The sequence below is a fragment of the Pezoporus occidentalis genome, unplaced genomic scaffold, assembly GCF_034315485.1.
Source record: "Pezoporus occidentalis ecotype Australia unplaced genomic scaffold, CSIRO_AGI_Poc_V1 ctg3, whole genome shotgun sequence".
Lineage (NCBI taxonomy): Eukaryota > Metazoa > Chordata > Aves > Psittaciformes > Psittacidae > Pezoporus > Pezoporus occidentalis.
Window position 1 is genome coordinate 11,042,864 of NW_026914940.1, and position 25,856 is coordinate 11,068,719.

The 25,856-nt window shown below is 41.4% G+C and overlaps 1 protein-coding gene across 2 annotated transcripts; it reads left to right on the forward strand.

Moving 5' to 3' along the window:
• The first annotated feature begins 15 nt into the window (after positions 1-15).
• On the forward strand, positions 16-25,676 carry ATAD2 (ATPase family AAA domain containing 2). Of its 2 annotated transcripts, XM_062627062.1 has the most exons (28): positions 17-285; positions 4,594-4,736; positions 5,220-5,269; positions 5,636-5,789; positions 6,531-6,621; positions 7,589-7,673; positions 8,608-8,718; positions 9,176-9,284; positions 10,285-10,398; positions 11,184-11,292; positions 11,488-11,603; positions 12,382-12,556; positions 13,183-13,271; positions 13,612-13,771; positions 14,751-14,841; positions 15,255-15,566; positions 17,066-17,192; positions 17,739-17,922; positions 18,744-18,929; positions 19,695-19,830; positions 19,974-20,170; positions 20,788-20,947; positions 21,304-21,426; positions 21,518-21,667; positions 22,921-23,184; positions 23,732-23,856; positions 24,602-24,730; positions 25,490-25,676. In XM_062627062.1, exons 1-28 carry the CDS (start codon positions 55-57, stop codon positions 25,529-25,531), a joined length of 3,963 nt encoding a protein of 1,320 aa, XP_062483046.1. In that variant the 5' UTR covers positions 17-54; the 3' UTR covers positions 25,532-25,676. The 2 variants fall into 2 exon arrangements, with proteins under 2 accessions (XP_062483045.1, XP_062483046.1); XM_062627061.1 differs by lacking the exons at positions 22,921-23,184; positions 23,732-23,856; positions 24,602-24,730; positions 25,490-25,676 and having other exon boundaries at positions 16-273; positions 21,518-21,838.
• The last annotated feature ends 180 nt before the right edge of the window (positions 25,677-25,856 follow it).

Genomic DNA, 25,856 nt, shown 5'->3' on the forward strand with positions numbered 1-25,856 from the left:
AGGCCGCGCGCGGGCAGGCTGCAGCGGTAGAGGCAGAAGGGTGCCCGCTCGGCCATGGTGGTCCTCAGGAGCAGCAGTGCCCGTCCGCCAGGGCCAGTGGCCCGCGATAGCCGGCGCCGCGGCGCCTCTTTCGACCTCTTGGACTCCAGCTCTGAGTTCATCTCCTTGGAGCCCCCCTCCCTCAGCAGCCGCCGCATCTGGACGCGCTCCGGGGCCTCCGCGGTCACCACGAGGGCCGCGGGATCCAGGGGGACCAGGAGGGCCGGCGAGGATGTGAGTAACCGGGTAAGGCTCCGCCTGGTGGGCTGTGGGCCCGGGTAGGTGTTTGCCGGTACCGACCATGAGCCTCTGGGAGCTGTTGGGAGGAGCTGGGGAAGCCGCGTCCCCTCGCGAAAGCACCGGAGGTCGGCGTCATGTGGAGGGAAAAACAGGAGGAGGGGGATTTAGCGTGAGAGCCCATAGCTGCGGCCGCTTGTATCGCCTACGGCTACGGCTGATTGTGTTCCCTACGGCTACGGCTGACTGTGTTCCCTACAGCTATGGCTCATCGTGTCACACCGGTTGTGTTACCTGCGGCTGGGGCCGGTTGTGTTGCCGTGTGTGCGGAAACAGCTGGTGTCGTCGTCTCCGTACCCGCTCTCCGCAGCCGGCCGGGTCCGTCCCCACCGTTCCTCTGCCCCACAGGTGTCAGGGGTCTTGGCACGACCGCTGTTCCAGGGAGCGGTGACAGGGCAGGGAGAGCGCCCCGGGCGGCCCTGCCCGGGTGAGCTGCCCATAGCATTGAGGTTTGGCATGTGTCTCTGTTGCCTCTGCCTGCGTGTTTGGATATAATTTGTTACCTAAAGAATTGTCTTCGGAAAACCCGCGAGACGGCTGTGCTGTAGTTGTGGCAATGCTCACAGGGAGAACTCGCTGCTCTGGTGACAAAAATGCATCAAAACCAGCGCTCAACACAGAATACACGGGACCTACAGTCGTGTTCCAGCTGGCCTGAAGTGCCCGTGAAATGCTTTTTAGTCAGGGTTCTATCGGTGCTACTTTGGAAGCTTTCTAAACAAAGCTTTGGTTAGAGATCAGGACTACTTTAGACTTAATTAAAGCACTTATGTGAGTAACCTGAAGTGGTGAAAACGTTACTTGAGCTTTTGATAATTTTAATCTATCCCAGTGGAAGAGACACATTATGTGATTATGAGGGTTGTGAAGTAGCCCATGCTGTCTGCATCTCCATGTTGCTACTTTAGTAACTGAACCATTTCACTTTAAGAAGTTCATTGGTTTTAATCACAGAATAGTCAGGGTTGGAAAGGACCTTAAGATCATCCAGTTCCACCCCCCTGCCATGGGCAGGGACATCTCACACCAAACCATGCCACCCAAGGCTCTGTCCAGCCTGGCCTTGAACACTGCCAGGGATGGATCATTCACAGCTTTCGTGGGCAATCCATTCCAGTGCCTCACTGCCCTCACAGTAAAGAACTTCTTCCTTATATCTAACCTGAACTTCCCCTGCTTAAGTTTAAACCCGTTATTCCTTGTCCTATTGCTATAGGCCCTGATGAGGAGTCCCTCTCCAGCGTCCTTGTAGGCCCCCTGCAGATACTGGAAGACTGCTATGAGGTTTCTTTTCCAGTCTGAACAGCCCCAAGTTTCTCAGCCTGTCTTTCTATGGGAGGTGCTCCAGTCCTCTGATCATCCTTGCAGCCTTCTCTGGACTTGCTCCAACAGCTCCATGGCCTGTTTATGTTGAGGACACCCGAACTGCACAGTGCTCCAAGTGGGGTCTCATGAGAGCCGAATAGAGGGGCAGGATCTCCTTTTGATGGAGCCCAGTGTTGGGGTTTGCTTTCTGGGCTGCAAGTGTGTTTGAAGAAAGCATTTAGCATTTGAAAGCTAAAGCTCTTCTCTGCTCTTTCCAAATGGGGCTCTTCTCCTCAGGGTGTCCTGCCTTCCTATAACAAATAAAGGCAGGCCAGATATAACTTGGAAGAGGTCTGCTCTTTACTGAAGCCCTGCCTTGGAGTGGTGCTTGTAATGGAGTCTTTTTCCTTCCAGCAGAACTCTTGGGATTTTCAGTTGTGTGGATTCTCATTATTTAATTTCAGTGATACTGAGCTAATAAGGAAGAAATCCTTAGGTCCTGGTTTGGTTTGTTGGGTTGTTTTTTTTGACATGGAATCTGCTTAAAGGTCACCACTTTGCTTTTGCAGTCCACCCTAGAAAGGGCTGTCAGAGGCTGCAGGGAATTCAGCTGCCTTTTGCACGTGGGCACACAAAGGCTGTGCAGAGCCAGGCAGGTAAAGTGGCTGGCTTGTGTTCTCAGTGTGGAGAAGAAGAATGAGGAAGCTAGCTATAAACTTTTCACTGAAAACCAAAGCAGAATCCTCATTGTGAAACTGTTTGTGAGGTTGTTCTTTTGTTTCTTTATTTTCTTCTATCTTTTGGTTTGTTTTGGTTGTGTTTTTTTCCGTTTTGCAGACCTTTCCCATTCTTCGAGGCACATTCTTACCTCATTTGTACGATGGTCAGGCTCTGCTAGAGTGCAGAGACAGACAGAAGTGCCCTAGATGATAAAATGATGATGATGCTAATTGCATGTTCAGGTCCTAATGCCTCTTTCCTGTCTTGTTAATGTGCAAGGACTTGGCAGTGGCAGCTCTTGAAGTTTTCTAATACCAGCAAGGGGTTTATCTTTAGTCAGCTTCTTTCACTCATACTAAGGGCCATACAGCAGGAAGTCTGAGGTAAGCCAACATCTGTGGGTTTATTCTCTTCCAAGTTTTCAGTCCCAAGCAGTTCCATGGCAGGTACAAAGTGATCAGTGTCCCATTGAAAGCTGTGTGTCTATAGGTGTATAACCCTGGTGTAAGTCCCTAAGGTGAACAAGATTGCTGTCGTGTGACCTGTATTTGAGGCCCTTTTTGTCTGGGCAAAGTGGAAACTGCTGTTTTTCCAGGCTAAGCCTTCATGACCCATCTGTGTAGGGATCTCAGCATCAGAGTTAACAGCCTTATTGCCTAAGGACCTTTATCTGTTTTGGTAGTACTTCAACACAGAGTTACTTCCTCAGACATTAGAGAGCTGAACAGAGTTTTTGTACAGAGGCTTTTTAGAAACAATTGCCAATTGCTGTCTGTAGGATGAGGAAAGTAATAAAATATGAAATGCTTACAAAAATTGAAATACTTTACAAAACTCTTTAATCCAACTGCCTTATCTTTGCTGTTTAGCCATTTGCTGCTTCTGAGTTTACTTCTTAAGTGTGTGTTTTCAGCCTGGTTGGGTTGATAAGCGTTAGTTACTCTTGCTTCGCTGGCTGCTTCTTGGTGTCTGCCACCTTGCTGACTTGGGATACCTTCCTACAAATGGAGGACGATCGCAGTTAGCAATATGCACTGTTACTGCTTTGCCTGTGTCCTAATTTGAGCCAAGATTAAGGTAAAAAATACATACAAAGGGTAGTAAATATCACAGATATTACATGGTGAACATTGCATTAAAAATACATGACAATAGTGAGCAAGTGTGTAAGTGCACATAGAAAGATTTCCCTGGTCGCTATACTGGGCTTTTCCTAACGTCTGTGCTGACATTCTCAAAGTGTTTGTTCTTCCTTCAGTCTGGCCTTTGGCTCAGAGATTTGTGAAATGTATTACTGCAATCATCTTTTAACTGATGTTAAAACCTTTAAAGTTGCTCCCAAGGAATATTCTCACCAACAGGGAAGGGCTGGTTAGAAATGTGATGCTCCAGGGCAGCCTTGGTTGCAGCAATCATGAGATGGTTGAATTCGAGATCCTCAGGACAGTGAGAAGAGTGTGTAGCAAGCTCACTGCCCTGGACTTCAAGAGAGCAGACTTTGGCCTCTTCAGGAACCTGCTTAGTAAAGTTTCATGGGATACAGCCCTAGAGGGCAGGGAGGCCCAAGACTTAGAGTTTAAGACTTAAAGCAAGCTAAACTTTCCAGAGTCACTCCCAACCTGGGAGTCGAATTTCACAAGTGATCATGTATGTAGAAGTACAGCCTCTGACTTAAAAAGTTGTTCTTACTTGAAACTGTTGTATGTTTGGAGTAGCTGAATCTAGAAGCTCTATGGAGAGTGCAAATGATCCTTCTTCCCTCTCTGGTTGATCAGGGTGAAAACCCATTAGTGGGATAATACACACACATACATAAGTTTATATATGTAACATGGGCCCCTGTGGTAGATGGTGTCAGGCATTCAGTCTGTCTGTACCTGTCCCCGATGCTTAGGTGTCCCCAGGGGCTGGTTGGGTGAGTCCTGCTCCAGTTGCTGGTATTTAGACCCCACATGTGTGCACACATACCTACTGCGTTACTACTGTATCCCTCTGTAAATGTTCTCAGACCCTCAATGTAATCAGTAACTGGTTCTAGATGGTGTGGCCTCCCAGTTACCTCAAGTGCAGATGTGTCCCTGGCCTAGACCTTGAAGTGGTCCAAGACTTAGGTACTGTTAGTTGCACTGTAACTCAGAAGAGTTACAGAAAAAACTTGCCTAAATGAGATAAAATTGCCTTCTCAGCTCAACATACGTGGTTTATATAAATGTTATTTCTTTCTTCTGCTAGGAGTATTCCTCTACCAAAATGAAATGTTTCGGTGGACACTGTTTAAGATCAATGAGAAAAAGCATGCCACCCTGTTCGGACTCTAGCTTTGACAAAAGCATGGAGATATTAAGTGAAAATACCAATCGAAGACACTTAACGAGGTACTGTATTTTTGGGTGTTCAATCTCTGTTGAATAGATAGAATGAAAAGTGAAAGCATGTACAGTGAGTCACATCATGATAAATCAGAAGCCTGCAGGGGAATATGGTTATGTTAAAACGAGTGCCTGTATCTTAGAACTAGAATTGCTCTTCGTAGTACAAGTCTTCTGCATCTTTTCCCAGCTCCTTGTTGCTCTCCCTACTTTGATTGTCAAGGTATATGTGCCCCATTAGAACTTCAGCCTTAGAATGTTTTGGGGTGTCGGTTGCTTAGAACTCGGCGCATAGCAACTGTGTACACAGCAGACTTGGGATCCTTGTGGTCCACAGGCTTTGCTCTGCCTGACTGGGAGCATGAGATCATAAACCAGCTGAAGTTCCCCAGTCTTGAGGGGGAACTTTCTGATGCAGTATGATATGGTAGGATGTTAGGAATACTTCCGTACAGTAATTCTGATACAGTGTCCTCTTTCTTAATATAGGCAGTTGGCAAAGCAGAAATCAAAACAGAAAACTGAAGACTATAAAGAAGGTAAGTAGCAGGAATTCTATAGGGTTCCTTTTTAGCCCAGTTTCTGAGGAGGATCGCACTTCATTACTCTGCCTATTTAACTTGGCCCTAGAAACATCTGAACTCTTAGCCAAAATCAGCCGAAGCTGTGAGGATATCTCAAAGATAGTGAATTTCTGATGAGTTTTATGCAAAGAGGTAGATCAAACAGTAAAGTTTAAACATAATGAAGTTGGGTGTTGTCACCATGACATTAACTTTTAATTCAGTATTTAAAGAAAAAATCACTCCACTGCAGATTTTATGTTTACTGGAGCAGCGGTGAAATAAAGGTAGTGATGCATTTTCTAAATGTCTCAAAATACTTTCTATGTTACCGCATTTTAGTCACCAGGACACTGAGGACCAGAGCTGAGGCAAAAGCTGCAGAACATGTCCATGAACAAAATGGAGATTTAGAGGTCCGCCGAAGCTGCAGGCTTCAACAAAGTCATTACACCACTACAAATCAGTCTGTATTGTTTGACAAACTTATAACAAAGTAAGTGGTTTTTTTTTCCATCATCTCACAAAGCCACTGACATGAAACTTTTTAGCAGCCTTTGTGCTATGGCATACACTGGCTAGGGGCTTTCTCCTTTTGACAACAGAAAAAGGTATTGCTAGTCCTGGCAGCAAGAGCTCAGTGGATTCAGTGGTTAGGCTGAGACCTCCCTACATGCCCCTGTGTATGTGATATGTTGGCACAGCTCGGAAAGGTTTGCAAAGTGTAACAGCAGCAGGGTGTTTTTTTCCAATATCTATAGCCACAGAAAATCGACAGGAAACTTAAATTACAGTTAAGAAAAGAATAAGCAACCTGTTGTCTGAGGAAGGCTGTGAACTAAAAATGACTTAATGCTATCATGCAGAAGCAGAGCAGCTGAAGAGCTATTGAATACTGATGTAATTTCTGTTATCTTACTAGGATCTTCAGAATTCTACTTTTTTTACTAAAACAGACTTTTTAAAGATTTATTTTTACTGTGATCAATGAGAGGGGAAAATAAATGTGGAAACAGAGCTTGTTTGCAAATCCTCAAACGCTTGTTCTTACATCTGCTCTAAACCAGTAAACATTTGAACTAATTTTCAAGTAGTGTTTAAGAACTTGGCTGAGTGTCTGTGCTTCTGCTTTGTGCGTACTGTATTAGAATGTCATACCAATTATGTGTATTCTTGGATATATTTGGGGGTTTATACTTGCCTGTCTTTGCTCTGACATGTCAACTTTTTATGTTAGTACTGCAGAAGCCGTCTTGCAAAAGATGGATGACATGGAGATGCGTAGACGGCGAATGATGGAAGACCTGGGAGTGTTCAGCAACACAAATGTAGATGCTGATTTATTTTACTATTCTTTTGTCTAAGTAGTGTGTTTCACATAGAAAAAACATTTAGTTTGTCATTTTAATTTAACTGAAATAACTTCTTCCACAGAATAGTGTGGTCCAAAATAACACTTGGTTTTGCTGTAATTATAATTTAACATCTTGGTGTTAGTGGTCATGCCACAAATGGACTCTAAGGGTGGAGGAAATATCTTCCTCAGAAGACATGAAATAGCAGTGATACCCTGAAATGCATGTCTTATACTGTGCTTTATGAATTGCTTTACGATTTTTGAATGAATGCTGTTTACAAACAGCTGTTTCAGGGCTTGGATCTTAAATCTTACGAAACACTGAATTCATTGATGTTTGATGTGTGTTTGTTCTTTTCCAGCCTTGCCTGTAAGCTTAAGTAGTCTCTGTCCCTAGAGGAACTTGTGCTAAAATTCTATACAGCAATCCTATTTTCTCTGGTTGGTTTTGCTCTATTAAATCAAGTTTTTTCTGCAGTCCATCTGAATGACAGGCACTTCATTTTAAAACCTCTTCATAGCCTTCCTTTATAGATCCGAATTCCCTTGTTTAATGAAACTGGAATTGTCCATAGTACTTTGTACATCATCTCTCAAATGCCCATATGGTTAATTTTTTTGTCTTCTAGAAACTGCTTTTTCCTAGCTTCTGCCAGGTTCTTTGATAATTAATGATTAATTACTGTGATTAATTAATACACATTGGATTTTATATGTAGAAAAGTATTTAACTATCATGTGTACCAAACCCTATTTTGGAGGAGGAATTCTTGATCCTAATCCTGGGTACCAGAATGATGTTCCTATTCTCTTCTCCAGTACCCTAATTTTATCTTTTGTATATATGGAGTACCCTAATACCATAAAGAGAAACCAAATATGCCCATGTCAGGTTTTCTGCATACTTGTGACTGATCTTTCTTGTTTCTTTTAATTAGGAAAATCTCAGTATATACTCCCGAGGAAAGAAAAAAATCCCGAGATCTGACAAAAAAAAAGCTGATAAGCAAAGGGTTGTTGCAGGTTAGTTCTGGTTTAAATTTTCTCTGCTATGCTCTAGCCAAATCCTTGTCTTAAGCAATTGGATGACCCGATTTCTCATCAGTTAAAAAGTCCTTATTCTTGACATGACAAGCCATAGTTAGGGATTCTAGGGCTGTGCTGCAGTGAGCTCAGAACAGATATTCAGAGGTAAAAAAAATGGGTGCAACAGGTAGCTGTGGACAAGTGGGAATCGAAAGAAAAGGGTGGTATTACTCAGAATGAGAAAGAATGACCCCGCTACAGCGGGAGCATGACCATGTGCAGGGTTTTAGTGGTACAGTGAGAATTCTCAGGAATTCAGGTAGGTTACCAGGTGTGTATGGAAAGCTGCTCCCTAGCATGAAGATCATCGGGGGAGAAGATAGTGTGTTTTGCATTCTTATCGTCTTTTATGAAAACCCCCTTCAAATTACTTTACAGAAGCTAGTGACATAAACTGTATACATTGGACGTTACTTTTTTGATTGGGGAAGTTCAAACCTATAACTTGCCCATTATTGCTCCGGAGATCTGTGGCAGAGCTAGGACTTGGAGCTACATTACCATGTTAGTCTTGCCATTCTGGAGTATGAAATATACTTCCCTGAAACACTTTCTCAGAAATTACTTCTTGAAGTAGTGGTTTTCACAGCAGCTGCATCTTGGCTAGGCAAGATGACACAATTGTTGTTACTGAGATTGATGAGCAGTCACCAGCAATTGGAGCAAGGACAGAACAGTATCTGTATCTGTGCTCCTCTGTGCTTTGTAATTGCTGAAATGTGTCTTTGTAAATTGCTCTTCAGGTTTTGCATGTTCTCAGATCTATTGTGTCATTAATATGAAGGTAGTAGTAAAACTGATAGGCATCTGTGTAGTGCGGTTTTAAATATAATTTGCAACAGCATTTAAATGTTTTAATGTTGATGTACAGCAACTTCATCAGATGAAAGTGAAGAGAAAGATGAAGATGGTGAACACACTCGAAAGCGTTATTTCTTTCGACAGAGGAAGACTGTGGAGCGCTACCAAGCGCCGCTGGAAAGTAAGTTATGCAGTTTCTCTTATGAGCTGCTTTCCTGCATATAAGTGAGTTTGGTTTTGGTTTGTAATGCAAATCTGTACACACTCAATTTGTATTTCAATTTCTTACCTTCATTCTACAAGTAAATTTTATTAAATGCATGTAGCCTGTGCTCATTGTATTTCTTTGCTATTAAATGACAAAAAAATGACCTGTGTATGCTTGAAAGAATAGTAACTGAACAGACTGGATGATCTTACTCTTGAGGTTTTCATTTCTCCTGTTTGTAGGGGGCGGGGTGGGAGGAGTGGTTCACTTTTATTGTGCACTGATTTAACCCACCCACACCCCTAAATCACTCAAGATTTCCCCTGAAGCTAGACATGGGTAGAACAGGTCACATTTTCTGCTTCTTTCACTGTCCTGCTTCCTGTTCAACTTTTTTGAAGCATTAGTCTAAATTCTTTGCTTTCAACAGAACCAAGACAACGTAAGATGTATTTTCCGGGCCAGTCTTCACCTGTCAGACAGACATGTTCATTTGCAAATGCTCAGTCGCAAGGCTCTTGCTGCAAAAATAATAACAGGTTGGTGATGGTTAGTGATAGTTCTTATTTATCAGTAGTGCTGCCAGTCACATCCCTGAATAATGCTTTCAAGAGGCTTTGGATTGGTAGTAATTACAGATGAATAGCATGATTATTGCTGTGGGTCTGAGGGTATAAAGAAAAATACTGGGGCACAGGATACACTTTTTATTAGCTATTAGGTTTGTTTAAAATGCAGGTTTGTGGTCAGTGATAAGGTGATGACAAAGGTTGTGGCTGAGGTTGTGTAACTGTAATTCTTTTATTCTGGAATTGAAGCCAGAATCTTCCTCTGAAAATCTCAAGACTGTTTAATCTTGAAGGATACGACTTACTTTCTTAAAACTGAAGATAACATTGTCAGAGGGGAGAGCCTGTATGGAAGTATTAACAGATCTTTTTGTAATCACTTAGAATACTGATTCTGTTTTTTCTTCAGAAGCAGTTGATACTTCTGTACAAAACCACCCTTAAGCAAGAAAAATACTAAATGAAACTATAAATTGCAATAGTCATGACAAGGGAGTTTTGGATCCTGTAAGCAGTTGGAGCATGGAGAATGCCATCTCTTGCTAGATTTGATCATGGTATTTAGCATCTGTTAGCAGACTGTTAGGGAAGGAAGCCAAACTTTTAAGTAAGTTTAAAAGGTCTATGTTTCGGGGTGGATACATAATGCAAAGTGAAACTCCATTTGTGTGTGTGAGAGAGACTGAAACAAGTAATTTGTTTATGAAGTTTCTTGGCAAAATAGTTTAACATTTTCCCTTTCCCTAACATTTTTCTGTGACAAGGGAAATCATGTGATGTCCTTTGAAATCATATTTATAAGAAGTACAATGCTTTAGAAACTTAAGAGAACTCTAAGTCAATTCTGAGATAGAATTCGCTTAAATTTTTACATTACTTGATATTACTTTTGATGTTACTTAGATAGAATTCACTTAAATTTTGATATTACTTAGTACTTTAATTTTCTCACTTGTTTAAATGTTTGCAGACGGGAACACGCGGTCCACAGCAATGGTTCCACATCCTCTTCCTCCTCATCTGATGATGATGAAGAGCGTTTTGAGAGGCGTAGGAGGCACAGCCGTAACAGAAATTTAAGAAGGTTAATGAAATTGGAGAATAGGGGTGGGAGGAGTCTGTTAGGTTTTAATCAGTGATTTGATTTCTATGTGGGAATGGGGAGAGGAACACTTTGATGTTCGTTTTGAAATAGAAGCTTGTACTGCTCCTGTGCTGCATAGTAATTTGTTCAGAAAGAAAACCACCATAAGAATATGTAATAAGGAGACAAAATAATGGAGCTTTTGTTACTTAACAAAAGCTCTAGAAAAACTGTTTTAATAAGAATCTAACAAATAGGTTTTCAGCCTATTTCAGACGTGTGTCTTGTGGCACACACATCCCAAAATCCCTGGGAAGGACCAGTAATGGTGGGAAGCCTTTAGAATGTTAATCCACATGGAAATAAGTATCCCTATAGGCTGTAACTTTTTGAATGTAGTAGCAAAAAGTCTTTGGAAGGTGTCAGTGTGTTCTGTGGGGAGGTTCTTCCATCACACAATTCAAGGTCAGTTCACATACTCCACATGGAAGAAGTTATTCTCTAAGATTGCATTCATACACCTACCATGTTGGCTGGCATGGGTATTCCTAAGTACTAAGAGTTGGTAAAATAATTAACTGTTTCATCTCTGGAGTGATCATTTTCCTTTAGTTATCCATGTACATGAAATGTAAAACAATTTACACAAATATTTAACTATTTAGGAAGTTTATGCTCATTTACAAAGTCTTCTGCGTTCACTTGCCATCATTCTAAAAGCAGAAATCTTCTGGCTGCATCTGAAGTTAGAAAGCACTTTTTTTTTCCTCCTTCATTCCAATAAGGTGTCTGCCACTAAACTTCCGGCCAGATGAGCTAAAGGGCATTCGCAAGGATCGAATGAAAATTGGAGCAAGTTTGGCTGACGTTGATCCAATGCAAATCAATTGTTCAGTAAGTATTGCTGGGTCATGGTGTCAGTGAGAGGTTTCCAGCAGGCCCTCTACAATTGGATTGGATTTCAGTATTCTATCAAGCAATTTGAAAGTTGCCCCAAACACTTCCTTTCTGCTGACATAAAATCAATGATGGACTCTTATGGGGGCTGTAGCTTTTTTTAACATATCAAATGTGTTGTGTTGAATTTAGGTACGATTTGATGCTGTGGGTGGTCTTTCTGACCACATTTCATCTTTAAAAGAGATGGTCGTTTTTCCATTGCTGTACCCAGAATTCTTTGAGAGATTCAAGATCCAGCCTCCAAGGTAACAAACATTGTTCAAAACAATAGATTCTAGTTCACCTATTTTGGGGAGAATATTCAACTGCGCTACCTTCCATGCTTAGAATTTTCAACAGTGATGATGGGGGTTCATTAGCAGTAGTAAAAAGTAATCTCTTAACAATGGATAGAATCCAGAATGTCTGTAGGTTCAGGGATTTACTTTGTGGTGAGAATGTATCTAGAAGTGTCTTGCCTTGAAAAATTGTTGAGGCTGTATCTACCTGGGAATTCAGAATAGGTACCCAGCTTTGGACCTCCTCCTTGTTTATCATCAGCAATGGGAGACCAAATCCAGTAACTTCAAAGCTTTTTAAGGGAGAGTTAAATGCTTTACTGTCAGACCTTGCCTTGTGTGAAAATGAGAATGGATATTCAATGTAGCACTGGAAAATGAACCTGTGATTCATAAATTAGCCCAGTCTCAGAATCTGTGAAGTCTGTTCTTGCTTGGCTCAGTTGTGCTGTAACCACCCCTATTAGTTTGTCACCAGTTTTGGAAGTGTCCTTCTGGGATATTAGGATCTTTTCTTGAGGTTTTGTGCATATGCATTATCCTCTTTGTTTCATTTGCTGCCTTGTTGAATTGTGTAGGATCACAAGACTTCAAGTGTTACTGCTATCTTTGTGGTTTGTTTAGGAGAGAAGAGTCGTGTGTTTTAGGGATGGGGGTTGTAATACCGTTTTATTGTAATGATGTTTTCTTACAAAAATCTTCTTTTTGTGAATCTTTTATGGGGTTTTGTTTGTTTTAATTGCAGAGGCTGTCTGTTCTATGGTCCACCAGGGACTGGAAAGACACTGGTTGCTCGTGCACTTGCTAATGAATGTAGCCAAGGTGACAGGAGAATAGCCTTCTTTATGAGAAAAGGTGCTGACTGCCTGAGTAAATGGGTGGGGGAGTCTGAACGACAGCTTCGCTTATTATTTGATCAGGTGAGGTTGAAACATGCCCTGTGTTCTGTCCAAGTGGTAATGGTAATTTTCTGCTGTCAATGCTTGTAAGGACTCGGTCTTTCTCATGTTTTGTCAGCTCCTTCCACTGAAACGGGACTGAGTTCCATTATTTCTGTGGGGTTTTTTATGGGTTTGAAATATTGAGATTTATTGGGAAAGATGAAACAAATGAGAGTACCTCACACAGCAACCCCCTCAAACTGCAAACAGTCACCAAAAAAAGGTTTCAAAAGGCGAGAGATGGTGGCTTTAGATCAGAGGGAAACAGATGCAGGGTAAAAGTATGGCCATTTAAATTCACAGTGGAAGCTTGCTTCCAGAACCTATAATTGAATTGAGTCCCTGCACTGTTCTTGGTAGTTGTCAAAGAGCTGTAGAAACTACTGGTGGGATTTGTTTCCTGTCACCCATCTCTGTGGCTGACATAAGCCGCTGTCTTCTGTTAATCATGCCACTTACTCCATTAGCTTAATCTTTAAAGATCCCTGGTGCTAGTCTGAAAAGCCCAGTTCCAGTGACTTTTCCAGCCATAACGTTTTTCATGCTTTTTCTCCTTACAAGAGTGCTGGTTTACTTATGTCAGTATTCCTGTGTTTGCATTCTAGGCCTACCAGATGCGTCCTTCAATTATTTTCTTTGATGAGATAGATGGTCTTGCTCCTGTGAGGTCCAGCAAACAAGACCAAATTCATAGGTAATGCATTTTTTGTGCCTTCATAGAAGTTGCTTGAACTTTTTACAGAGAAGACCACAACCTATTTAAGTTTGTGACACATAGATTTATTCTAGAAACTAGATACTCAGAGCACTAATATGTCAGGTCATTTTTAAACAGTAATAGAAAACACTTTGTGAAGCTTGGTATCAGCACAAGGTCTGTGTTACCTTATCTGTTTATGTCTTAAAATGAGCCTTTCACTAATCAGCATCTCTTCAGCTAAAGCTTGCCCTTTTTGAGTGCTTGTTGGATAAGGTCATGTGGAATATAAGAGAAGTTACTAAACCAGTGAATGAAAATTGTATTTTTCTGTTAGCTCTATTGTGTCGACACTTCTGGCACTTATGGATGGCTTAGACAGCAGAGGAGAGGTTGTGGTGATTGGAGCCACCAACAGATTGGATTCTATAGATCCGGCTTTACGAAGACCCGGACGCTTTGATCGGGAGTTCCTCTTCAACTTGCCAAATAAAGAGGTCAGAACTTCAACTCAGCCTTACTGCTAATGTGGCAAAGTCCATCTTTGTTAACACCACCTCCTAACAATGGAGTTAAAGTCAAAATCAGTGTTGTACAACTCAGACAAAAGAGGGGGATGCTTGGAGAGACTGCCTTGTATTGTGGAGGGCAGATTTGATACTGGATATCTATGAATAAGGTGATTTCAAGTAGTTACTTCTATCATGAGTTTTCGTTTCGCTCTGGCCAGTCAAGACAATGGGATGCTGCTATTCGCTGGAAAGATAACAAAGAATTAATGCATGAATTAATTATAGATCACTGCTGTTGCATCTTGAAAATGTAAGAAATGATGTGCACAAAAAGTGCATTTTTGCTAATCTCTGTATGAGGAAATACTTAAATGAAAGTCCTGCTGAGATCAGAGATAAAGATGGGCAATGGTTGTCATTCTCTGGATCAGTGACAGTAGTTTGAGTCCTAAATACTGTTCTTCTTTGTAGTAATTGTGACAACTTGAAACATAGTGCTAGGACTGTTTTCCTTGAGTAAAGTGGCAGAAAAGCAAATCTGATGAACTAATGAGACTGTCAGCATGAAATTGTGCAGAGTTTTGAGAGAATTCTCTTTGATGAAACATTCTGTTTGCAGATAAAGGTTGGGGTTTTTTACTACTTTTTTATTCCTCAGGATCATTAGATCTTATACTTGTGGAAACCTCGTTTTCAGGGAAGCTACAAATGTCTTTTTTGGGGGGCCTGCACTGAAACAAGAATTTAATGTGACAGGTTAAGAATTACTAAATGTCCTGCTTGAAAAAGCAAAGAGCACATGAACTGAACTTTAAAATACCTGAAGAGCAGCAGAGAAGTATCTGCACTAATGTAAGGGGTTCTGGGGTTTTGTGGTGGTTGGTTTGGCTTTTGTTTTGTTTGTGGGGTTTTTTATACAAGTAAACTTAGGATGCAACTAAAATGCAACCCTTTTTGTTTCCAGGCCAGAAAAGAGATTTTCAAGATTCACACACGAGACTGGACTCCTAGGCCACTGGACATATTTCTTGAACAGCTGGCTGAAAAATGTACTGGTAGGTTTGAAAACCAAGTGAGTTACTGCGTGTGACTGAGTCCTGAGAAATCTGAGCTTGTACCAGGCAGTACCTGAGCTCTTGTGCCTTGCTGCTAAGCAAAGCAGTGAGGCAGCTCCACACCTTGGGAGCAAGCAAAGGCGGATGCTGCCTTTTTTGTAAGTTTTTTGTGTCTCTCAGAACATTGACTGGGTTTGGGAGATATTCCTCAGGAGCAAAGTCGTGGCTGTTTCATAAGCACAGGATATCAGTCATGTAACATCTTCTCTGCAATGCAGTAACTTTAAATTCTCTAACATGTTAATTTTTGGCTGCCTACAAAGTCTTCCAGTTGTTGCACTTTAGAAACCTTTGCCTTGACTTTTGTTTTGCCTGAAACTGACATAACATTTGATTCTTCTTTTGTTCATTAGGATACTGTGGTGCTGATATTAAATCCTTATGTGCTGAAGCTGCGCTCTGTGCTTTGCGCCGCCGCTATCCTCAGATATACAAAAGTAGTGAGAAACTGCAGTTAGATATTGCTTCTATTAAGATAACAGCAAAGGATTTTGTCATGGCTATGCAGAAGACTGTTCCAGCTTCACAGAGGGCTGTGGCTTCACCTGGGCGAGCACTGTCACCTATTGTAAAACCACTGTTTGAAAACACACTAGCAAGACTTTTACAAGCCTTGCAGAGAGTATTTCCCCATGCAGAGCTTGCACTAAAGGACCAACAGCAAGGTATATAGAGAACATCCACTTTGGTAAAATTCTGCCAAAGCAGAAACTGCTGATTTGTGCCATCAACCTCTCGGCTGTAATGGCAGTAGAATTTTAGATCAGACACGTGCATGGTGCTGGGTGGGAGCCGTGAATAACTCTCGGTACACAGTGGAGAACTGTATGTTCTCTACTAGAGCACTCCACTTCGGACAGCAGCCAACATGTTTATCATTTGTAGAGTTGGATCTAAGGTTTAATGTATGAGGCACCTCTTTCAAGAGAAATGTTTCAGTGGGGGGGAGAAGGCTTTTTTGCAGAAATGCTTCTAATTCTGGTCTGAAGCATGTCAGTATCACAATACAAGTGGTTTAAGCTAAATACTGCTTTCGCTGTCATAACTTTTAACCATCACCTTTTAATTGATATGTCCATGGATCACACTGCTCACTTGCATGTGAGATCAGAATGTTTTAGTGGTGTGTACTTGGGGTTTGGCTTGCATAACATACGTAAGTTCACACTCCTGACTGCATCAGCTGTGATCATAGAATCATAGAATGGTTTGGGTTGGAAAGGACCTTAAGATCATCCAGTTCCAACCCCCCTGCCATGGGCAGGGACACCTCATACTAAACCATGTCACCCAAGGCTCTGTCCAACTTGGCCTTGAACACTGCCAGGGATGGAGCATTCACAACTTCCCTGGGCAACCCATTCCAGTGCCTCACCACCCTCACAGTAAAGAACTTCATCATTATATCCAATCTAAACTTCCCCTGTTTCAGTTTAAACCCATTACCCCTTGTCCTATTGCTACAGTCCTTGATCAGGATTAGTCTGTTGGTGAGAACAAGTAAATCGATGAAGTCATTCCAATCCTGATTAATGGAGATCCATTAATAATTTATTATGCTAATCTATGCAGAATATCCATCCTCCCAGTGGAGCTGGTAGATCGTTTGCAGTGTTAAAACAGAGACAGAAACCCACCATCAAAACAAAAGCAGAGAGGCTAGGGGATGGGTAGTTGCATCCTGTTTCTGTTGTCCACCTTCCATTATCTTCTTTAGGAATCTTTGAGGAGCCTTATATAGAAGATGTTGGTCTGTATGTTCTGACTTGCTAGTCCTAGACAAATGGAAGTCTGTGGCCACGGCATTCACTTCATTTCCCCATGTCCAGCTCCAGAAAGAATCGGCCTTGTTGAGGTTTTCATGTGTTTAAGAACTACAGAGGTTGTTCCTAATCCTCTCTGTTCTAAGGGAAAAGCCTCCAAGTTTTCACCAATGCAGAGAGAATATCTTACGCAAATCATGGGACATGGGACAGCTTTGTACAAGACCTGTGTAATCTCCTTAGATCTGTGGTAGAATGAGCTCTACAGAAAATAGCAGTGAGTGCCCTTAAATGCAGAAATACAAGATAAGTGGTTTCCAGTGCTGATTTAGAAGCTCTATTAATGTGAGAGCAAGGTACAGCCTATTCAGGAAAGTTAACAAACCTCTCTTGTCTTTCAGACAGTTTAAATCCCGCTTTAAGAAATGATGTGATTGACAGTGATGAAGAATCACCACTGATCTTTGAAGATAATCCAACTCAGAAAACACCTGGTAGTCAACCGGAAAAATTCCTCAAGTTTGGCAGGTAGATGTTTGTCCCCTTTATGTTTATGTTGTCAATATGGCTGGATCTGGAAACAGTTCTGGTGTGAGGGTGGTAGATGAAGCATTTTGCTGCCATAACCCATCACAGTGAATGTTCCTGCCCTCTTTTCCCAAGTCAAAAATGGTCCACAGACTCTGGGAGTGTGTTAATTTAATCCATCGTATTGCTTGAAAGACTCAAGACTGATGAACTCGGCTGTCTGTCCCTCTAGATAAAAGCCACCTATGGATTTGTGTAGCCATCTTTTGCCGTTCTGCCTTCCAAGATTGTTAAACCCGTAGCAAATTATGTAGCAGGAACGAAACTGAGAAATGGTTTGTTAAAACACTATGAGGAGAACTTACACAATGGCTGCAGTTTGTACCTTTACTCTGCTAAGCTTTTGTGAACCTTTTGATAGCTTAATGTGAAAGTCCTATAAGCCAACAGTTGCAAAATAGATTGATTTCATCCTTGTTGGGTCAGTTATTTTTGTCACTTTCTTAACATTCATCGCTTCTTTTTTTTTTTTCCTTACTGTTCTAGAAATGTTTATTACCAGCCAACATCTTGTAGGCCACGGTTCTTACTAGTGGGAGAGCCAGGATACGGGCAAACTTCTCATTTGGCACCTGCAGTAATACACGCCCTGGAGAAGTTTCCAGCTTATACACTAGACCTATGTATGTTGTCGGCAAGCAGCACCTCACCAGAAGAAACATGTGCACAGGTATCTCTTTTTTCCCCTCTTTAATCTCATAGCATTCATGAACTGTTTCTAAACTCGTAAAGTAAGCCAAATTCACTGTTGGTGGAGGCAGCCTGGTTTGAATGTGCTCTTACATTTACTTCCATATGAAAAATGCACTTTTCTTCCAGATCAGATGATATCAAATAAGTTTATTATATGTGGTCGTATTTTCCATTCCAAATTAAATAGTGAGGATGTTGTAGCAGCTCAGGAAGATGGGAGGTGCTGCAAATAAACCCCTCTCTATGGCAAGAAATGCTGCTGGTCTCAGTGGGATCCAGGAAGTTGTTTCCATTGCCTCACAAGAACCTGTGCTCCCAGTAGATGGCTCTGCATCAGCCTGACTGCGTGTCAAGCACTTGTAGCTGCTTTTTTTGTTAGACTTAAAGGGCAGTGGAGGTTTTGGGGGCAAAAGAAGCATTACTCTTTTTTTTCATAGGCAGCTTCTAGTGCTGCAAGGTATGCAGTCAAAGTATTAAAATCCACTGACATTTGTACACAGGTGTATATCTCTTCACTAGGAAAATTAAATATAAGCAGATACTGATAATATTGATATTCTGAATATTGATCATCTGGATATCTGAATAGTGATAATCTGAAAGGGTGCATGGAGGAATTTGTCATGTGAAAGGACTGTTCCCACTTCCCTCACACGGTAGATGCATGTTGTCTTCTGTGACTGAGGTACAATTCGTAGGCAATGGCTTGTGGTCTTCCAACACACGTAATCTGGTCTCATGCATTGTTGTTTATTGGCCCATGGTTTAGTTTTCTTATCCAAGCTTTCATTTTGCCAGTTGATGCGAGAAGCTCAGAGAACGGCACCCAGTATAATTTATATCCCACATATCCATTCATGGTGGGAGACTGTTGGAGCGACACTGAAAGCTACTTTTACAACACTACTGGAGAACATTCCAACATTTGCTCCAGTTCTGCTGCTTGCAACATCTGATGTGTGTCACGCGGATCTCCCAAAAGAGGTATTTCTGGCCATACTTTTCTGAATGTTTTTTGTTCAATTTCTTGTCGTGGTTTAAACCCAGTCAGGTAATTCGTTCGCTCACTTCCCCCCCTTTCTTGCCCTCCCCCTACTCCTGGAGGGACAGAGAGGAGAATCGAAAAGAATGCAACTCCAACGGGTTGAGATAAGAACAGTTTAGTAACTAAGGTATAACACAAATCACTACTGATACCACCAGTGATAATAATGATAAAGGAAATAACAAGGGAAGAGAATACAACACCTCACCACCAGCTGACCGATAACTCGCCACTTCATCAGTGTACCAGATGGTGTTTTCATTGAGCTGCAACTCCAGAGGTGTTCCTCAAAGAAGATGTTTTTAGTTGCTGTGCTAACCTGTGAAAATCTGGCCTTTCAGGGCCAAGTGATTGACTTTTCAGTTTCCCTTATAGAATCACAGAACAGTTAGGGTGGGAAAGGACCTTAAGATCATCTAGTTCCAACTCCTCTGCCATGGGCAGGGACACCTCACATTAAACCATGTCACTCAAGGCTCAGTACAACCTGGCCTTGAACACCACCAGAGATGGAACATTCATAGCTTCCCTGGACAACCCATTCCAGTGCCTCACCACCCTTTCTTCCTTATCTAGCTAGGTCTAGGTGATTATCTAATCTAGGTGATTATCTAGCTTCATTTAAACAGGTACTCATCTTTTTAGAGTAGAACGTGCATTTGTGTGGCCTTATATCTAAAATATCTTTTCTTCATATGCTTTAGATCAAAGACTTATTTAATGACAGCCATGAAGAAGTTTTCAAAATCCACTTGCCTAATAGGGAAGAAAGAGGAATGTTTTTTCAGGACTTAATTGTAAATCAAGTTGCTAAACCTCCTGCACCCAAACCCAGCGCAGGTGAGAGTATTCTGCGTACAAACTTTGCTACCTAAATTCATAGCTGTACAGTAGTTACTTTGGTGGTAATTTTCTCTGAGTAATTTTTCATCTGCTTGTATCAGAGTACCATAAATTGACTGAAACTTTACTATTCATTTAAGCTTGCCGTCCATTGGAAGAACTGCCTGTAGCACCACCACCTAAGCCTCGACAATTGACAGAGGAGGAAAGAAGGCAGCTGGAGGAGCAGGAGGAGGATACATTGTGTGAACTCAGGATTTTCCTAAGGGATGTGACTCATAGACTTGTCATTGACAGACGCTTCAGAGTATTTTCAAAGCCTGTTGACCCAGAGGAGGTAAATTAGATATACTTCCAAGCCAGCTGTAGTCTTAATAGAGCTTTGTGTTTCAGCAAATTCCTGTTCTACTGACTTCTCTTTCCCTTTACTTCTACTTGGTTTGTATTATTCAAATCGTGGAAACAGATGTCCTCATCTGAACTAGTTGTTAGGCTCCTTTTATGGTCTGAGTAAAGAAATCTGCACCCCTGGGTCCAGGTAGCTCATTCTAAAGCAGATGCTTAAGACAGATACTTGAAAGGTGCAATTCTTGCAAGCTTTTTCTTGCTGCCAACAGCAAAGAGAATATTGGGTGACTTCTGTGAGAGTTTTCTTTCCTGTGGGGAAGTGATTCCTACTCCGGGTGTCTGTTCCTTTCTCTGCCCACACATGCTTCTTCCCTCCCTGCTTCATTTTTTCCCTCTACTGGTCTGTCTCTTTGAAGCCAGTCAAAATAACCCTTCCATTTTCAAGGAACTAACTGTTAAATGTAAACTGAAACTATCTGGTTAAATGCATCTTTGTATGCGTTGTAAATATTTGGGGGTTTTAAGAAGTCCTCTATTCGGCTTCATTAAAATCATTAATCTGGGGAGACACTGTGTTAAATGTGAGCATGTATGTTTCATTTGTAGGTACCTGATTATAACACGGTTATCAAACACCCCATGGACCTTTCAACAGTTCTGTCCAAGATTGACTTAAACCAGTACCTAACTGCAAGAGACTTTCTAAAAGACATTGATCTAATCTGTAGCAATGCCTTAGAATACAACCCAGATAAAGAGCCTGGAGGTGAGGATGTGTTTTTATCCCTAATTTGGAAAAAGTTAAAACGTATAAATTGATGAATGTCACCTGTGGCCAGCAGAGATGGGATTAGATCATTTGAAACATCCACAGAGCAGCATTGCTTGCCAGGTTGTAAATGTAGCGTTAAAATACTTGGATGTGGAATTGTCACAGAAGAGTTAATCAGTAACTCTTCTGCTTTAATAATGAACTTTTATGTTGCTATGCTGAAAATATTCTCTGAGAGAACCCTTCAGAAGCTACCTGTGAGAAGAGCAAAATCTTTCTGTCTTAGTAATCGAAATGGAGGATGTATTTGGCTGGTAAAAAATGCTCAGTTCTGACTGTTGAAATTTCAGATCGTCTCATTAGGCACAGGGCTTGTATTCTGAGGGACACTGCATATTCCATAGTGAGGGAAGAAATGGATAAAGATTTTGAACGATGCTGTGAAGAAATACAAGAATCTCGTAAGGAAAGAGGTATGGGTTTTGACACTAAGGGTTTTTAAGACTAGTCTCTGTAACCAACAGTGCACAACACAATTCTTTGTCATCTCTTCTCTCTTGCAAGGTTGTAGCTCTTCAAAGTATGCTCCATCTTACTACCATGTAATGCCAAAGCAGAACTCTGTTGCTGAGAGTAAGGGAACGGACCCGAATTATAGTGATAAACTGAAGGTGCCAGCAGAGCCTGTAGGCTTCAGTACACCCTACTCTAAAGGCAAGTTGTATTTTATTCACGCTTCCTTAGAGAAGGTGCTAATGCTACTGCTATCTTCTCTATTCTTGGGGCTCAGCAGGTTTCTGTGATGCCTGGTTCTTCATGCCAAAGGCATTGCATTTTTCAGTTTGCTCCCCTGTATGAGATAAATGCATTCATTCAATACGGTTATGAAGTTCAAGTGCAGTGGTTGGTTTACATTGTAAGACTGTGGCCTTTGTTGCCCACTGACGTTTAATGGCTCTTAAATGTTGAAGTCTCTTGAAGTCAGAAATGTTGTATGTGGCAGTTTCTGAATCCCCAATGACTTTTCAGTTATACGAAACAGTATTTTTCCATTCCCTGCCCTCAGCTGCTAAACTGTATGCCACCTCTTACTGTAATTCCCAATTGATGTGGGAAAAGGGAAAAACCAGGGGAGCAATACTAGCTCTGCAAAGGAAGAATCATTATTTCCTCACTTTTCCTGTGAAAGGAACATGGAATCATAGAATGGTTTGGGTTGGAAAGGGCCTTAAGATTATCTAGTTCCAACCCCCTGCCATGGGCAGGGATACCCCACACTAGACCATGTCGCCCAAGGCTCTGTCCAAGAAACAAAGTGGCTTGAGCCTCATTCAGTTAAAGTGCATGACATGGTGTGAGGTTTGCTGGTCTCACTGGCATGACTGGGGATTTTGCCAGCAGCTTCACCCATCAGCTCTGTGTATGCAAAGAATGGTGGGTTTTCTGGAAGACAGAAATGGGAAGTTTGTTTTACATGAGCTTACTGGAATCAGCTGATGAGGTGTTTGTCTTTATGCACAATTTATTCTTCAGCAAATACTCCCTTCAAATTGTCTCTAACTCTGCCCATTATGTGTTTTAACTTACGGAGTTTACTGCATTAGAACAGATTTGAAGGGCTTGTCTCCAAATGCTTTTCTGTGCATCCATATCTGTTCACATCGTAAGATGGCAACTTGATCTAATAACTTTGCTTTGCAGCAATACTTTTTATCCAAAGTAAGAATTTGCTGCTCTTAAGATCTTGAAGCTGATGGTTTTGTGAATGAAATACTGTAGCTGCCTTTTTAAAATCTAACAGCAAACGTGCAGCTCTTTAGTCTCTAAACAGATGTGGGAGAGAGAGAATGGTACTTGAGTTCCTTTGGTCATTTTCCTTGAAAGTCGTGTATGATCAGGATGCTGGATTTAGAAGGAAAAAACTTTTGGGCATGTTTTGGGTTACGTTTCCTGTTCCCTTTTTGTAGATATGGAAAACAGAAAACGCAAAAAGAAGAAAGTGCATTCGAATATCGCAAACAAGAGGATGAGTTTTCAGTTCAATAAAGAGAATAAAGTTCCAGAAGAGCAAAATGAAGTAGAGAGTGATGAGGAGTTAGAAACAGGAAGACCTGTTTCTACCACAGATCACAATGAAGGGGAGTCCACACAGGATTCTTTAATGGAAGAGAATGAAAATGTCCTGCAGGAACGACACAAAAATGCGAATGAAAATACAGCTGGTCCAACAGGTAATTTAGCTCTTTTTTTTCTCCCTGAGGAGGATTACACAATTGTTTAGCTTTCAGCCTACTTCAGTTCCATTCTGTTAGTTCTGTTGTATCTCTAAAGTTAACATGCAGAATGGTGCTGCCCTTCTAGCTCTGCCAGCCAAGCTCCCCTTCTGCTGCAGCTGCTGGGGTTTTGATTCTGAAGTCTGTTATTCAAAAACTTGACAAGCAGCTGCTGACTTTCTTTTATTATATGAGTATCACAATGGGAGATGTGTTTCCTAACACCACGCAGCACTGTGATGGAAACAGGATGGTATCTTTTTTGCCTTGTTTTTACCCTGCCTTTTTCTCCAGTGCTTTTTTTTTGAGTGTCTGTTTCCCATTTTGATGGAGCAGTGACTTCTGCCAGGAAGAAAGTAAAAGTCAATTATTTCTCAGTGGAAAAAATGGTAACAGTCCTGTGTCTGTCCTTGCAGAGAGAGGCTGTATTCCAGGTAGAGGATACTTCACTAATACTGTATTCCAGATAAACAGAAATCCTGACTAAAGGAATCTGTCGTTGCAGATGTGCGGGTGCCCCATGTAGTTTGTGTGAGGCACTCTGGGGGAGAAGAGCAAGTGGCAATGGGTGTTGAGAAAGCGATGGAAAGTCCCACGCAGCCAGTGGTTGTGGATTACTTTGAACTCAAAGTAAGTCTAATTTTACTTATTAATACTGAAGTAGCTACATGTGCAGTTGTAACTGAAGTCAGTTGTTAACTGATGCACATTAAAACAATTTATGGGAAGGATACATAATTTGTGAAATAATTCAGCCTGTGATGGACCATGACTGTCAAGTTTCCACGCCAGGTGTAGACTGCTCTTCTTGCTTTTGGTGAACTAAGTTTTAGGAGACTGGGTTCTCTTCCTGACTTTTAATTTTTGAGGCTGAATGATAATTGTTGTTCCAACTCAAAGCTCTACCAGCAGTAACTCCACATTCAGGATGGCACAGCTGTATCTAAAAGATCTGCAGCCTGGCTTCCAAATATCCAGTTACTGCACCCTTGCATGGCAGCCACAGCTCTCTGATGGAAAGCAATAGTGGCTTAGCAGTGGCTGCTGCTCTGTAACCAAGTGGGTTGTGTCATTCCCTGCTGTTCTGGAAGCAGTTGATTTGGAATGAAGATCATCGATTAGTAATAAGATGCTGTCTGAAAATTAAACTTTCCTTTTCTGTGAAGTATGAAAAATTAACTCATTTTCTCCAGTTAAAGCTTCTGAGGTACTGAATCCCGTCTCTGAAGTGTCACTTGTATTTTATTTTACAGTAGAAAAAGTAGGATGTCACTTCTGTAGTTACTGTTTATCTTCCAAAAACATGGAAAACTCTGTTCAAAGAATCTCGCACTAGAAGTCTAAACTTGTATTTCCCTCATTCTTTTTTCTTCAGCAACTGTTGCATTTTGTCACCTTGGTAACCAAGAAGTTCACCATTCTGCAGCTGGAAAAACTCTACGCAGTTATCAGTCAGTGCATTTACCAGCATCGAGAAGACTATGACAAAACTGAATTAGTGAAGGTGAATTGGTTTGTGTCTTCTGGCACTTCCTATCACTGTCATGTTATATTTGGCATAATCATTGGCCCTTTTAGTAGGGAAAGCCTTGAACTTGAAGGTCCACCCTGGCAAAGTAGTTCACCTCAGTCTGTCAACAGCTCTTCTCCAGATGCTTTCTAGGGCTGTGGGCTATGGAAGGAGGGTGCTTTTCTCAGTCTGTGGCTCCCTCTTTCTCCCCTTGCAGGCAGTCAAACGTGGCAATACTTTGTAGTCATGCCGTTCTTGAAAAGACAGGAAGTGTGAGACATAACAGGAGCGCGAGGCTTTTCTCTCGTCTCACCATAATCTCTTTTTAACTAGCAGGGCTTGAGCATCCTTCGTTTGACATATGGAGAGATTCCTGCCTGTGACCGTTTAATTCTAGTGGTCAGATTCCCTGACTGAGACAATTTCCGAGTTGTCAGAACTCAGGAAAAATCTTCCAGAAGCTCCCATGGTCCCAGCCAGGGATTCCCAGTATTGACTCAGTTTGAATAAGCTGGATGTTCGGATACAGACTCATACAGCCCCTCTTGCCTACGTGATTTTTGGATGTGAAAGGATGCATTTGAAGCTAGTGGGAATAGCAAGGTGTTGGGATAGTGGTAGCATGTGGATTTGTTAAATATAACAAACTCCTACTGTATGTGCACATTATTTATTCTTTCTTACAAAGAAATAAACAGGGTTCTCCCGGATTTTATTCATGCTAACTGCTAGTTTTTCTTCTTTTCTCTTTAGGAAATGAAAAAAGAGATTGCAGCCTTCACATACTCCAAGTGACTCTTGATTTTGGACTAAATGACTTCTTGCTCTGTTTCCTTTTCACTGCAAAATTCATTAAAGGTAACTTCCACATATATATTTATATAAAGATATATTTCTTTAAGATAAAGAAAGCTCAAATAAAGTCCTCTAATTGCTTTTATCTTTTTGTCCTGTCAGTGTATTTGTATGTGACATACTGCTGGGATTGCCTTTGGAAACACTACAGATACAAACTTCTACGTAACTTAAGTACCTCTCTTTAAAAGAAAACAATCAAAGATATTTCTTTGATAAGCCTTTTTCATCATTTTCCAGCTTCTGGAAATGTGTTTTTCTGAAG

Bases quoted from the DNA above. Each gene is read 5' to 3' on its own strand.
- ATAD2 (XM_062627062.1), top strand. From the start codon at position 55: ATGGTGGTCCTCAGGAGCAGCAGTGCCCGTCCGCCAGGGCCAGTGGCC. The intron at 13,772-14,750 runs GTCAGAACTTCA...TTTTGTTTCCAG, and splicing joins TCAACTTGCCAAATAAAGAG to GCCAGAAAAGAGATTTTCAA. The intron at 21,668-22,920 runs GCAAGTTGTATT...CCCTTTTTGTAG, and splicing joins CAGTACACCCTACTCTAAAG to ATATGGAAAACAGAAAACGC.